The 14,754-nt window shown below is 43.4% G+C and overlaps 1 protein-coding gene across 5 annotated transcripts in view; it reads left to right on the top strand.

Annotated features, from left to right (window-relative positions):
* Syne1 (spectrin repeat containing nuclear envelope protein 1) overlaps positions 1-14,754 on the top strand; it is a 461,524-nt gene that overhangs the window by 422,162 nt on the left and 24,608 nt on the right. For all 5 annotated transcript variants that reach the window (XM_041680032.1, XM_041680030.1, XM_041680029.1 and 2 more), the window contains 6 exons: positions 1,599-1,761; positions 5,690-5,877; positions 7,457-7,607; positions 11,498-11,680; positions 11,915-12,052; positions 13,392-13,583. In XM_041680032.1, the coding sequence (XP_041535966.1) occupies positions 1,599-1,761; positions 5,690-5,877; positions 7,457-7,607; positions 11,498-11,680; positions 11,915-12,052; positions 13,392-13,583 (1,015 nt within the window). The remainder of the gene's footprint in view (positions 1-1,598; positions 1,762-5,689; positions 5,878-7,456; positions 7,608-11,497; positions 11,681-11,914; positions 12,053-13,391; positions 13,584-14,754) is intronic.

The raw sequence follows: 14,754 nt of genomic DNA, 5'->3' as shown, positions 1-14,754 counted from the left end.
ATATGCCTGGACTTATTGTAGCATGTTATACTGTGTTTGTTGATCCCTGGGAGGCCTGCTCCTTTCTGAAGGGACATGAAGGAGGAGTCTGATCTGGAGGAGGAGGGGGAAAACTGGGATTGGGATGTAAGGTATGAGAGAAGTGGAAATTAAGAAGAAGGGGACTGGTTAAGAGCACTTGCTGCTTGCTTTTCCAGAGGACCTGGGTTGAGTCTAAGAACCCACACATATCACAGGTCTAAACTGAACACAGCTCCGGCTCCAGGGGCTCTGAAGTCTTCCTACCTATGCAGGCATTTACACAAGCATAGCGAGCATAATGATTTACATCTCCTTATTATAAGCATCTTAGGTATGTATCCAACCCCTGAATGAAGGGCTCACTCAGGGCCTGCAGAGCCCCTTTGGCTGTCAAACATGAGCCCCTCTCTTCAATACTGTTTATAATACTGTGTAGCATAGTGCTAGTTCCCAAATGTCAGCCTTTGTAAGAATCACATTTATTTAAAATGCTATTTCTATAGTTTTATCCCTAGAGTTTCAGACTCCATAGGATTGGAGTGCAGGAGTCTGAACGGAGTTGAGACAACCCTGGTATAAGCTCCTGTTTAAAATGACTGTCACAAATCACAGTCCCAGAGAACCTGACACCCTTTTTTGAGCATCCTATATTTGGTCTACATTTTACTTTTCTAGTCTTCCACCTTCTTTTTAAAAATCCCTGTGTGTGGATATATGTGTGTCCGTCCAGAAATTGACATCAGCTGCCTCCTTGACTACCTTCTACCTTTTTGAGATGGTGTCTCTCCCTCAACCTGGAGCCTACGTATTTAGCTAGGCGGACTGGCTGCTGTGCAGGGGAGAGGGGGAGGAGCCCCTTGACTCATGCTCTGTAACACTAGGATTTAGGCATGAGTTAACTCACCTGACTTTCTGTGGCGCCGAGGGGCAAAACTCAGGTGACCTCACCAGCTGCAGCATCTCCCTAGTCCCCTCCCTCATTTCTGACTATTTTTTTCTTTAGTCCTCCTTTAAGAAACTTAAAATAAAACTAATCTTTTTTTTTTTTCTCAATCAATACCCATTCGAAGCTTCCATTCTATGCCTATCAATTTAATCAATGATATAATCTCATTCCTTACTCCTGGATCTTCGAACTGCATTTCTGGGTGTTTTTGTTAGGGCCCTCAAGTACCAGGTAAGCCTGTTTCTCCCAGGCTGTTTCTCTTCCTCCAAGTATAAATTGTGTTATTTGTGGGAATAACTTCTGCGAAGGCCATGGGGTCACATTTACATTATTTTAACTGTATTGAGTATAATAGTTGTAAATATTTCCTGAATGTCATCCCTCACTGAGCACTCTGCATCCCCCACTTATTTACACTTTATAAATCCTTGTGTAGTCTGTGAAATCCCTTTTCACAAATCGAGGAAACAAGACATACAGCAGAGCCACACTACCTGTAAGGAACTGAGCCAGGACGAACCAGGGCAACTTGGCTTTGGGCCCATCGTTCACATCTGCACATGAGGACAGCACAGAACAGGGCCTTTCGCCATCTCATTGACTCTTGATGCGTCCACTTCTCTGCCCACAGGGTGAAGAAGCTCAAGGAGACCCTGGTGGCCGTGCAGCAGCTGGATAAGAACATGGGCAATCTGAGGACCTGGCTGGCCCACATTGAGTCAGAGTTGGCCCAGCCCATTGTCTATGAATCCTGTAACTCGGAGGAAATACAGAGGAAGCTGAGTGAGCAGCAGGTAGGGTTGCTAAGCTGCGGTGTACACATCCTCTTGGCCAGAAGGATGGGGTGGGTACGGGATGTTGACTTAGGATAAAAGATGGGGAGGAAGGTAGGCGGGACTGGTGGTGGGGACAGGTGGGCTCTGTAGCATTGCAGAATTGACTCTTTAAAGGTGTCTGTGCTGTCCTAGAGTTAGTGACATTGGTCCTCCTGGAAGAAATCTAACACAAGAAAGGGTTATCCAAACCATCACCTAATGACTTCCTTCTCCATGGACCCACCATTTAGACAGAAGCCCTTGACTTACTGTAGGGTGCTCAGAGAAAGACAGCGGTGCGAACTGAGTGCTTCAGTAATCAGTTCTGTCCTTTGAGGGGGACTGTGTGATCTTCAGATAGTAACGTCACCTTTATGTACACAGGAAGGGCAGCGCAGCTCCCTGAAATAAAATACGTAACTCAGAGAAGCAAAGGAGGATGTCCCACAAGCAGAGGGGATTGGTGTTTCCTACCTGCCTTACTTATTCCTACTAACCGTATCGGATTCCACTTGCCAGCCACGAACATAATACCTGATGTCTTTATTACCTTTGAGGATTCTACCAAGGCTTCACTTCCCTCTGTTAACAGTTACATTGTGGTGGCCAAATTGTTCAGCTTAAAAGAGAGAGAGAGAGAGAGAGAGAGAGAGAGAGAGAGAGAGAGAGAGAGAGAGAGAGAATACTTTTCAAATCCTTTTGGCACGCTTATTTGGGAGGGAAGGAATGAATGATAGTGATACTAACAATAGCTGATAATCCCCACTGATGTTTGGCCAGAGGCTGGAAACTGCTCTAAGGCTTTTGCATGTTTTTTTTTAATTATTTCTTTTATTTTTTGAAATTATGTTTACATCACCTCCCTCTCTACTTTCTTCTCTCCGAGCCCTCCTTCGTACCTCTCCTTGCTCTCTTGGCCTCTTTTTTCAATTATTCTTGGTCTCTTTTTTCACTAATTGTTGTTACTGCATGCGTGTGTGTGTGTGTGTGTGTGTAATCTGCACTGCAGTCTCTCTCTCCCTGTGGGTATGTGTGTAAGTATACATATGCTGGCCATTTGATATTGGATAACCCATTGGGATACTCTTCCCTCTAGAAGGCTATTTCTCCTACCCGCAGTATTCCTTCATTGCCTGTTCTTTGTACAGGGTTGAAGCCTCAGGTTCTTTCCCAGTTCTTAACATATCTGCTATTGTTTGCCTCATGTTTCGTCAGCCATGTTGGTGAGAATTTGGGTTTAGCTGCTGACGTTCCTGGGAGACACAGTCCCACAGCAAACACCCTGACCCTCTGGCTCTTACAATCTTTCTACCCCACTCCCCTTTGGAGATGTTCCCTGAGCCTTAGGTATGGGAGTTGTTTTGTAGATGTATAAGGGAGGACAGGGCTCTGCAACTCTGTGTTGAATTAGCACACTTACTTAATTTTCACAAACACTGTGTACTAGTTAGAATAGGCATGAAAGGATAGTCCTAGATACTGAGTTTATTATATATTATTTTTTTGTTCCTTGACTGTTCCTGACTTTTGGTGTTGGGTTTTATACTAAAATTATCATTGTTTAAAAACCATTTCCACTGAGACATTTTCAGTTTTTATAAGATTAGTGTCCTCTGTGAGTGATGTTTGAGATTTTGATGTTTGTATTGGGAGGGTCTTAGCTGGCTTTCAGGGCCCCCACCCACATTCTCCTGGAGAACCTGGTAAGGTGTGTACCAGGGGTGAGACATGAAGGCTGATGACCAGTTTTGTTGACTCATTCTTACCACGTGCAGGTAGGCAAGAGTCTCCAGCATTTAAGGGAGCCTCTTACATGAAGGAAAAGACCATAGTTAACAGGGTAAATAAAATGTAAAGGGAGGGGAAGAAGCAACAGAAAATAGTGTGTGTATATGTGTGTATATGTACATGTGTGCCTGTATGTACGCAAGCATCTGTGTAAGCTTTTTTAAATACTCCCAGAAATGAGAGGTTTTATATTAGAAATGAAAGATACTGTTACATTTTTCAAAAGGAACATTCAGGATTGATCTTCTCCCACACATAAAATGAAAAGATCAAGAACATGAAAAGAGTCGATAAAGAATAAAATTAAAGAGTTAATGTCTAAATCCCAATATCCAATGCTATTATTTGATAAAAGTCACCAAAATCTTTTTCAATGAAGGAAGAAATTATTAATTAATTAAAGTAGTAATAAAAAATCCCAAATAGAAAACACATGCTTTCAGATCATAACGATCTATTATAAATGCCTAGGAAAATTGGAAACACAGAAAACCATCCCAGCCTTTTCAGGTTAGGAAGGCGTTGTTCTGATGGACGATTTCAGGGATTCCAGTCTATGAGTCCTACAGCTCTGCTGCTGTGGAGAAAAAGTGCACTGTGCAGAGAGACTCAGAAGAACTGTTGACCTCCTAGTTTCCAAGATGCATAAAAGAGAAGTCGGGAGGAGCTGGAGCCCCAATACCCTTTACAAGGGATATGTCCCCAAGGCTCTACCTACTGCAGGTCCTGCTGCCTCCCAGTATTGCTGCTGGCCAGTGACAAAACCATTGACACACGGGCCTTTGGAGAACATTTTAGAAACAAATTATAGAAAAGCCCAAGGGAGGGAAATAACGAATAGTTTTGATTCACAGTTTCTGCAGTTAACATGAGTTCATATGTTGGAGTTGGATAAAATCCAGTTTCCTGCTTTTTATCAAAAGCTTTCTATTTCTGTCCTCCATTTAAAACTGTGCTCCAAGGGAAGTAGTGATGATCTCATTCAAGAAAGGGAACCTCAGTTTCTTAAACCACAGTAACCTCTTGATTTTATCTGGTGTGTTTGCAGATCTGTGATGCTTAAGTCTCAGTTCTGAAGGGGGAGCTACTCATAGCTGCACATAAGTTGGTTGTCTGATCAATTGGAATGAAAGTGATGTATTAATAGAGACTAAGGCAAGATTCATTCTCTCTCTCTCTCTCTCTCTCTCTCTCTGTCTCTGTCTCTGTGTGTGTGTCTGTCTGTGTGTGTGTGTGTGTGTGTGTGTGTGTGTGTGTGTGCCACAGCATGCATGTGGCATTCAGAGGAAAGTCTCCGAAATACTGTTCATCCTCACCCGCTATGTTTGACGCAGGGTCTCTTGTGGTAGATACACGTGTACACTGTGTATACATGGTAGCTCCCCCACAAGCTTCTGACGATGCTCCTGTTTCTGCCTCCTACCTTGCCTATGGAGCTCTGGCATTACAGAGTATGCTGCCTAGAATGTCTGGCTTTGCATGGTTCTGGGGATTCAAACTTAAGTTATCACATTTGTGTGGCAAACACTTTCCTGTTGAGCCATCTCCCCAGCCCAACCCAGGATTCATTTTTTTTTTCACTCACTACTAAACCAGTTTTACTCTTAGAGTAGGGTGTGTGTGTGTGTGTGTGTGTGTGCGTGTGTGTGTGTGCGCGCGCGCGTGCGTGCATGCGTGCATGTGCATGTGTGTGTGTATTTGTCTGCTTGCAGGCATCAATAGAAGTCCAAAGGGGCCATTGGGCCCCCCTGCAGGTAACATTTCAGGCATTTGTGAGCCTCCCAATTTAGATGATGGGGTCTGAACTCTGGCCCTCTGGTAGAGTAGCTGCATTCTAAACCGCTGACCATCTCTCCAGTTCCTAGTGTGATCCACTCTATCTGTTCAGTCAGTATTTTGGCACTTCTCACAGAATACTTCCAGATCTGTCTTCTCAGATAGATTGTACCTTGAGCTTCTGAGGTGTCACAGATAAGGCTCGGCAAACTTGCTCATTCACAAAAGCGAAATGCAATCACGGATGGCAGAGCCATTTAGGAGTTGGTGAGCATGGCTAGCTATGGATTCTCCCATCTATTTACACAGACTTTACAAAAAAGCACACTTCATTCCCCGGCAGGAGCTTCAGAGAGACATCGAGAAACACAGCACGGGTGTCGCCTCCGTCCTCAACTTGTGTGAGGTCCTCCTGCACGACTGTGATGCCTGTACCACCGAGGCCGAGTGTGACTCCATCCAGCAGGCCACTCGGAACCTGGACCGGCGGTGGAGGAACATCTGTGCAATGTCCATGGAAAGGAGACTCAAGTGAGTTGGGATGTGCAGCTACAGACAAAGCAAACAAAAACAAACAACAAAAAGGCTCCATCCATCTTCCCATTCACTGCATCCACAGTTTGCTATTTTCCATTGGTTAGAAAGTCCAAAAATAGCCTTAGCTTCCCGAAATTGCCTCTACCTACGTGTAACTGGAAATATAAGTAGGCATAGTGGTAATAGAACAGGCCAATTTACATTGGAACTAACAGTTTAAATATCACCTAGAAAAACTAAAGTCTGCCCTAAAGAAATGAGTATAACATTATAGAATTGGTAGTTATAGAAGGGCAACGTTCTTTTAATAAAATTCCACTCCTCATAGTGTTAAATGAAATAAGCCAGGCTCAAAAAAGGATAAATATTTCATGTCATCTCTAGATCTAGGTGTAGCACAAATAATGAAATCTCAGAGACAGAAATTGGGGTTCAACCTGAAGATCAGAAAAGCAAAGCAGCCAACCACTGGTTCTTAATTCTACCTCAAACCGAAATGGCGATCCTGCCTCCAGGAATCTCAGAATGAGACTGAGCCTGAGAGCTGTCTCCTCCTGTCTTACATTCCTCTCTAGTGCTGGGATTAAAGGCGTGCATTACCACTACCCAGCCCCTATAACGAGTGTGTGTGCCACCACTGCCTGATCTGTATGGCTGACCAGTGTGCTGTTTTATTCTCTGATCTTCAAGCAAGCTTTATTTATTAAAATACAAACAAAATCTCTACATCTAGGTTTAGAAATCTAGATTTGACTGTATAGATAACACACATAAAGCTCCATTTAAATGTAGAGATAACATACAGGTTTATACCCAGGACATGAGAGTAGAAAGGGGACTATGGGAGGAGGAAGGAGTTGAGAAGAAGGGGGAAGAAGAAGGGATAACAGAATATACGTGACCTGGATGTGGAAGGAAGTATTTAGGAGAAAAGGGGCCAGCAAGAGTGGGAGGGGCTGTGGGTGGGTCTTAGGGGAGCAAAGAAGAAGCCTCGTGGTGCACATATGTGAAAATGAGCATTACAATGAACTTTCTGTGCTACTTTTATTGAATAATAAACACTTTTAATCCCTTTGAAAAATGACAGTAGCAAAAAATTCCTTCTAGATTGCTACAAAATTACCTCAGTGGCCTAAAGCCATGCTGCCCTTTGGCCAGTCCCAAAAGCTCTGTTTTCTTTCAAGGATAACTATTATCCCTCTCAGTCTGATGCTGGCCTTAAGGAAAATTTCCAACTTCAGTTCTATTTAAGGGGTACACTGGCCTGAACGCACTGCCTGCATGCAGGGTTTCTAACCTCCCGTGCAAACGCCAGGGCTGTTTGTATATTGTACTTTCATATCCAATTTGACTTTATTCCAAGTTCAGAGCTGCAGGCCATCTTTTAAGCCAGCAGCTGTTTTATTTTAGCTCCAACAGTTGGCTTTCTTTTTCTCTGGGTGCTTTGGCTCAAAGCTGCTAGGGGTGCCAACAGTTGCTTGTTCAGCACCCTTAATCCTGTTGGAGGCGTCGTAGGGTTCTGATCCTCAACAGCCTTAATGACAGGGGTGTGTTCTTCCATCGTCTGCCTCAGAATTGAAGAGACATGGCGGCTGTGGCAGAAGTTTCTGGATGACTATTCTCGTTTTGAAGACTGGCTGAAGATTTCGGAAAGGACGGCTGCGTTCCCCAGCTCTTCTGGGGTGCTTTATACCGTTGCCAAGGAAGAGCTGAAGAAGTTTGAGGTGATTTGTAATTCCAAATATTTACTGTTTATTCTGCTGTGACACTAGTGAGCTGGTAGCTGATGCTCGAGGGCACGAACTGACTAATGTGCCTCGTGTTATCTGTTCAACAGCTTGGGGATGACTTGGTAGCCATGGTAGCATGCCTCGTGCATAGACAAAGATTGGTGAAGATTGTCAGAATTACAAATAAGATAATAATAAAAGTGTTAGCCAGATACAGTGGCAATTTTTTTTATAATTCCAGCACTCAGGAGGTTGAGGCAGGAGGATCTCAAGTTGATCTACCTTGGCCTGTCTAATGTCATGTCTAAAAAAGGAAGAGCAGGGAGGAGAGAGGAAGGGAAAAGAACCTCTTAGAAAACAAGACTCATGATCCTCACCAAACCTCATGGCATTATTCTTAAGTCAGAATTCTTTAGAATCGTCTATTTCCTCTAAGATTAAATATAACTGTTCCATAATATGAAAATCTCATGTAAATGTATTCTCTCAATTATTTCAACCTATAGATAAATTTTATGAGGAAGAAGGCCAAGCAGAGTCAGGAGGAAGGGAAGGCAGACACACTGGGGGAGGGAGGCCATGAAAGCAAAGCATATTGAAATGGCTGTACAGAAACATACTTCGCATGCTAGCTCAAAACATTAAGTCATCTGATATATATATAGGAATGATTCTGATCACTGGTGACATAAAGTGAGCCTCAGAATCGGACAAAATATTGTCATCATAACTCACTTTGAATAAAGCAGCAGAGAACGGTACTCTCTTGAGTCATGAAGACTTTTAAATAACCAAGAGATGAAAATAACAGTGCTTAGTTATGTGTAGGAAGGAATCATTCAATCATTCCTTATACACTGCTCGTCTTCTTCGTGATCTCAGGTCGGCTCTGTGAGACCCTGAGTTCCTGCCACTCCTGAATGTGATTCCCATAGACATTGGTGTGGTGAAACAAGCCACTGTATACACACATCCATATATATATACGTGTGACTGTGCACCCACTGTAAGGGGTTCTGACATATTCTAATCAGTTCTTACTTGTACCTTACTAGTAATTTTTCCCCAGCCCTCCTCAAGATGTTTATAAATAAAGCTATCATTTCAGCTAGATTCATAAATAACTCCATTTTTCTCTTTCAACATCACTGAACCAAGTCTTGAGCTACTGGAGGAAAAATGAAATTTCCTTCTTGTTCTTGTCTGACTTACAGGTCTGAATCCTAGATGGAGAGCTATCTGGTTATAATAGTATTCGATGCGATGTGGAATAAGTAAGAGGGACTCTGAATAGATCCATAGGAAACTCTACCACTAAATCCAGAAAAAGAAAATGCCTCTGTTTTCTCTATCTAAAAGTCACCATAAACTGCCAAAGAATCCAGGTCACTTGAGGGCTGGTGGAAGTGACCCTGTCCTGTGTCTTGTAGCGATCTGCTTTGTAAAGGTTCAATCTTTCCTTATTGGCTTACACCACAAAGCAGATTATATGAGATAATTCTTGATGCTATTTTGGACTCATATTTTATGAAAGAAGCTACTCATATGGTCAGCACTGAAATAATTGATTTTTTAATCACTTCTCATGATTTTTATACTTAATTATATTACAGATAGAAAATGTCACAGAAACAAAATTCTGCTTTAAAATTATCCATTTAATTGCCTAAGTGTTTGGGAAGGCTCTGGGTGTGCTAGGATTCTGGTCCTGGATGTGCTAGGATGCTGTCCCTGGGTGTGTGAGGATGCTGGCCCTGGGTGTGCTAGGATTCTGGTCCTGGATGTGCTAGGATGCTGGTCCTGGATGTGCTAGGATGCTGGTCCTGGGTGTGCTAGGATTCTGGTCCTGGATGTGCTAGGATGCTGGCCCTGAGTACTAGGATGTTGGTCCTGGATGTGCTAGGATGCTGGTTCTGGGTGTGCTAGGATGCTGGCCCTGGATGTACTAGGATGCTGGTCCTGAGTACTAGGATGCTGTCCCTGGGTGTGCTAGGATGCTGGCCCTGGGTGTGCTAGGATGCTGGTCCTGAGCGCTATACCAATTGCCTGAGTGGGCAGATCTATACTTTGATTTACTATGGCAACAAAAGTTGAACCTGACTTAGAACTTCCTAAATTTCCAGAACTGCAGATAGATAGGTATTCTTTTTTATTTTTATTTTTTCATATTACATACTATCCCCAGTTCCCCCCCCTCCCCTTCTCCTGCCAGTCATTTACCCCCATCCCACCCCCACCCACTCCTCAGAGAGGGTAAGGCCACCTTTGCGGGATCAATAAAATCTGATATACCAAGTTGAGGCCGGACCAAGCCCCTCCCCTCTGTATCTAGGCTGACTCCTCTAAAAAGCCTGTTAATGTGCCCAAGATAAGTCCTGCTCCCACTGCCTCCCATGTCCCCCAACAGATCAAGCCACATAACCATCACATTCAGAGGGCTTAGTTCGCTCCCATGCAGGATCCCCAGAGTCAGGGTGTTCCCACTAGCTCAGGTTAGCTGTTTCTGTGGGTTTCCCAATCATGATCTTGAACCCACCCCCTGCCTTGCTCGTATAAAGCAGCTCTCAGAAGGCACACATTCACAGGACAAGTGTATGGTCCTGTGAGCAATGTGAGGAGCTAACAAAAACCGAAGAGAGAGATGGACATGAGTGCAGGTCAATGAACCATTCATACGTAACCTTTGGATTGGGGCTGGAATAAGAATCAGCCACAAACCATGGTGCGTGAATTTAGGGTGAAATTGTCTCTCGTTTGGGTGGGTGTTTGTTCTCCTAGTTCTGTGTGCTGCAGCAGGGACAGAGGAGGTGCTAGCAACTGCAGGATTTCCGCTACATGCTGTGTCCTCCAGGGCAGGGCATCCATGGCGAATGCCAGGATAGCAGCTCTGCCATCTTTCATGGAGGCTGATTCATCAGCAGAGAACTCGGACCTGCTTCAAACTAGTTTTTTGTTTTTTTAAATCGAAAGTTACTAAACTGATTTTCTTAAAAGCAAGGTTAATAGCTTGATGGAGAGGCACTTCTGCCAAAGATGGTTTTAGTTTGATTCCTAATGGATACCGGGATTAAGGTGAATTCTGCATCTTTAGGAAATTACATCTTCTGCAACTGAACAGTACCACTTTAAATATCATTTCTCACAGGAATCTTGAACACCTCCATTTGATGTGTAATCACATGTATATAATTTTGTAGTGGTTTCTCTGATGGGAAAATTTGTTTCTGGGTTATTATTTATTTTTGTTTTTTGATACAAGGACTCACGTAGTCCAGGCTAGCTTCCAGTTCCCTGTGTAGCCAAGGATAAGTTTGATCTTCTGCTTCTCCTGCCTCCTCCGACTCCAGAATGCTGGGATTACAGATTTGTGCCATCACACATGGCTTAACTTTATCAATCATTTTAAAAACCACATTTTATGTGTATGCATGCATGTACATTACATATGTGATGGTTTTGCATATATATCCATATGCAAATGTATATGTGTACATTTTGTTTATGTATGTATTTATTCATAAATACAATGTTCCTTATAGTTCTGTGTTTTCTTTTTCTTTTTCTTTTTTTTTGGGGGGGGGGCATTTTTCGAGACAGGGTTTCTCCGTAGATTTTGGTTCCTGTCCTGGAACTAGCTCTTGTAGACCAAGCTGGCATCGAACTCACAGAGATCTGCCTGCCTCTGCCTCCCGAGTGCTAGGATTAAAGGCGTGTGCCACCACTGCCCGGCTAGTTCTGTGTTTTCTTTCTGGCTCTTGATTGATCTGCTGTGTCTCTGGTAGGGTCACTTCTGTCCTCCCTGACTCTGCAGTATGAAAACCAAGAGACATAACCCAGAGTCCTGCAAGGATCTCCCACACTGATTCACTTGTTTGTGGCCCCAGGCATTCCAGCGGCAAGTCCACGAGAGCCTGACCCAGCTAGAGCTGATCAACAAGCAGTACCGCCGCCTGGCCAGAGAGAATCGCACCGACTCTGCGTGCAGCCTCAAGCAGATGGTCCATGGAGGCAACCAGCGATGGGATGACCTGCAGAAGCGCGTCACCTCCATCCTGCGCAGACTCAAGGTTCTCGTTAAGCCTTGTCGGATATGTAGAGGCTAGAGGACAAGCCCAGGCAGTAGCGTGACGTGCTGTTGGGGACAGTGGGAGTTGGAATGGCCGGAGGGAAGTGGTTTGAACTTAATTTAGCATGCTCCATTTTGGGGAGGAATGGACTTCCCAGAAGGTTGGAATTGGCTGGGATATATCAGTGTGTGACAATGGATGTCTTAATACCTAATATCTGCCTCTTGTTTCCAGCATTTTATTAGCCAGCGGGAGGAGTTTGAGACTGCACGGGACAGCATTCTTGTCTGGTTGACAGAGATGGATCTACAGCTCACCAATATTGAACATTTTTCTGAATGTGATGTTCAAGCTAAAATAAAGCAACTCAAGGTAATGAGTCAGTTATTCTGCAAGTTATGTGTGTACAGACACCGAAAAAGGAAATTCTTTGGTGTAGAATATAGGAGAGAGCTTTTAAAAATTAGTTCTTTGTGATTAAGAAAATATTCAGAAGATTCTAAAGATAGTGACTTTAAGTTGGAAGAGCTAGTTAGTAATAAGCCTGAACAATAGGCCAGTTTATAATTAATATAAACCTCTGTGTGCTTATTTGGGACTGAACAACTGAAGGACTGGCAGGACAGAAACTGCTGTTTTGGTTTTTTTTTTTTTTTCGAGACAGGGTTTCTCTGTAGCTTTGGAGCCTGTCCTGGAACTCCCTTTGTAGACCAGGCTGGTCTCGAACTCACAGAGATCCGCCTGCCTCTGCCTCCCAAGTGCTGAGATTACAGGCGTGCGCCACCACCGCCCGGCTGAAACTGCTGTTTTCAAGTGAGCATCTGTCGCTCGAAACTTATTCCCATGATATCTCTCTTTGAAATCTGTAAGTTGGAGACTGTACTTTTGATTCCTGGCAACCCAGACTCGAATAATCACACAAAACTATATTAGTTACAAGACTGTTTGGCCAGTGGCTCAGGCATATTCCTAGCTAGCTTTTACATTTTAAATTAACCCATTTCTATTTTATAATTTTCCACAAGGCTTATGATTTGTTACCTCACATCCTACTTCTTGGGTGACACCATGGTATCTGCCTGACTCTGCCTTCTTTCTCCCGGCCCTCAGCTTAACTTTCCACACCTAGCTCTATTCTGCCCGGCCACAGGCCAAAGAGGCTTCTTATTAACCAATGGTAATAAAACATATTCACAGCATACAGCGGGAAATCCTACATCAGAAATCATATGTAGCATGAGGGCAAATGATCATTCCCGGATCCCTTGCTTTTCTGTCAGTCTAAACTGACCCACTGATGCTTATGTTCCAAAACAACAAAAGAATCATGTGAGACCCTGTGGCCTTCCTTAGTCATGTGTGACATCTGATGTACGTTATGTGAAATAAATAAAAATGTTCATATCACACCATCATTTTTACCTGGAGTCACCAGCACTATTGATAGCAGCTGTCAATGTTTCTCTGTTATTTACCCACACGATCTATTTATTTATGGACAAAGGCTCTTTGCTAATGTCTCCATTTCTGATCCCATTCTGCCTTAGCATTATATTTTACTTTAGAAAACAATTACTCCATCTTTGGCTTGTCTCTGAATACAGCAAGTCAGATATCCCCTATGTAGTCTCTCTGACAAGGTGAGAAACATGTCTTTTAGTATGACATCATTCCAAGCTGTGTAAAATTCACATTGTATCTGTACCCTTAGGCCTTCCAGCAGGAGATCTCGCTGAACCACAATAAGATCGAGCAGATCCTTGGCCAGGGGGAGCAGCTGATAGAGAAGAGCGAGCCCCTGGATGCAGCTGTCATCGAGGAGGAGCTGGACGAACTCCGACGCTATTGCCAGGAGGTCTTCGGACGTGTGGAAAGATACCACAAAAAACTGATCCGCCTGCCTGTATGCAGCAATGATTTCTTTCTCATTAAATCTAGAGAGAAGTAGCTGTGTGGGATTAGGTAGCATAACACAGTAATGAGTCTAGCATTTGGAAGCAGAGATTCTGGGTTTGTTCCAAGTTTTGATACCACTATCTATGTAACCTGGGACAAGTTGCTTTAGCTCTCCTCAGTTTTCCCAGCTTTAAAATGGACTTATTCACAGTCACTACCTTGTAGGGAAAACTGCTTTTTTCATTTGGCGAGTGACTGTCTAGTTTTATAAAGACTTGGGCAGTCTTTGCGGCTCACCTCCTCTATGGAAGATGAAGTAGCTTTATGAAAAGATGAGGAGATGAAGTAAGAGATGTGAGCAATTGCTCAGCTCATGAGATGATTTTTGAATAAATCTTTTCCCTCCATGCTTTTTTTTCCTTGTCCCCACAATTTAATCTCATTTGTACTGGTTTTCTTAGCCAAACATTTGAAATTTTCTGTGGTAAAAACATGTTTTATGGCTAGCATATGGGCCTCAAACTGTTATGTGCCAGTTGAATTGGAGGCATGCTACTTGATCCTTTACTTGTATTATCTTTATTTCATTTTAAATTAATGTTATTTAATTTCCTATAATTATTCCTTGGAGTGAGCTTTATTAGAGTCCCTACCAATGATAAAACTGAGGTTGAAATAGCTGAATACATAAGGTATTTTGAAAGGGTCTTAGTTAGGCTTTCTATTGCTGTGAAGGGATACCATGACAACAACTACTCTTACAAAGAAGGAACATTTAATTGAGCTGGCTTACATTTTCAGAGGTTTAGCCCATTATCATCATGGTGCGGTGTGGTGGTGTGCAGGCAGACATGGTGCTGGAGATGTAGCTGAGTCCTACATCTTGACTGGCAGACAACAGGAAGTGATCTGTCTCACTGGGTATAGCCTGAACATAGTTCACCTCAAAGCCCACTCCCACAGGACACACTTCCTCCAACAAGGCCACACCTACTTCAACAAGGTCACACCTCCCATTAGTGCCACTCCCACTGGGGGCCATTTTCCTTCAAACCGCCACAGGAAGTAATCAGAAAGTTCTTCCATATATGTTGATAAAGTTGACTCCGTGTGGTCAGCAGGAAGTGCTGGCATATGCTGAAAGTCACACCTCTTTGGAGTAAGAGGAAACTCTTCTT

Source organism: Microtus oregoni, unplaced genomic scaffold, assembly GCF_018167655.1.
Source record: "Microtus oregoni isolate MIOR12 unplaced genomic scaffold, Mior012 000033F_ref0000390, whole genome shotgun sequence".
Lineage (NCBI taxonomy): Eukaryota > Metazoa > Chordata > Mammalia > Rodentia > Cricetidae > Microtus > Microtus oregoni.
Note: the sequence above shows the minus strand (reverse complement) of the source record. Positions and strands in the feature narration are given on the sequence as shown.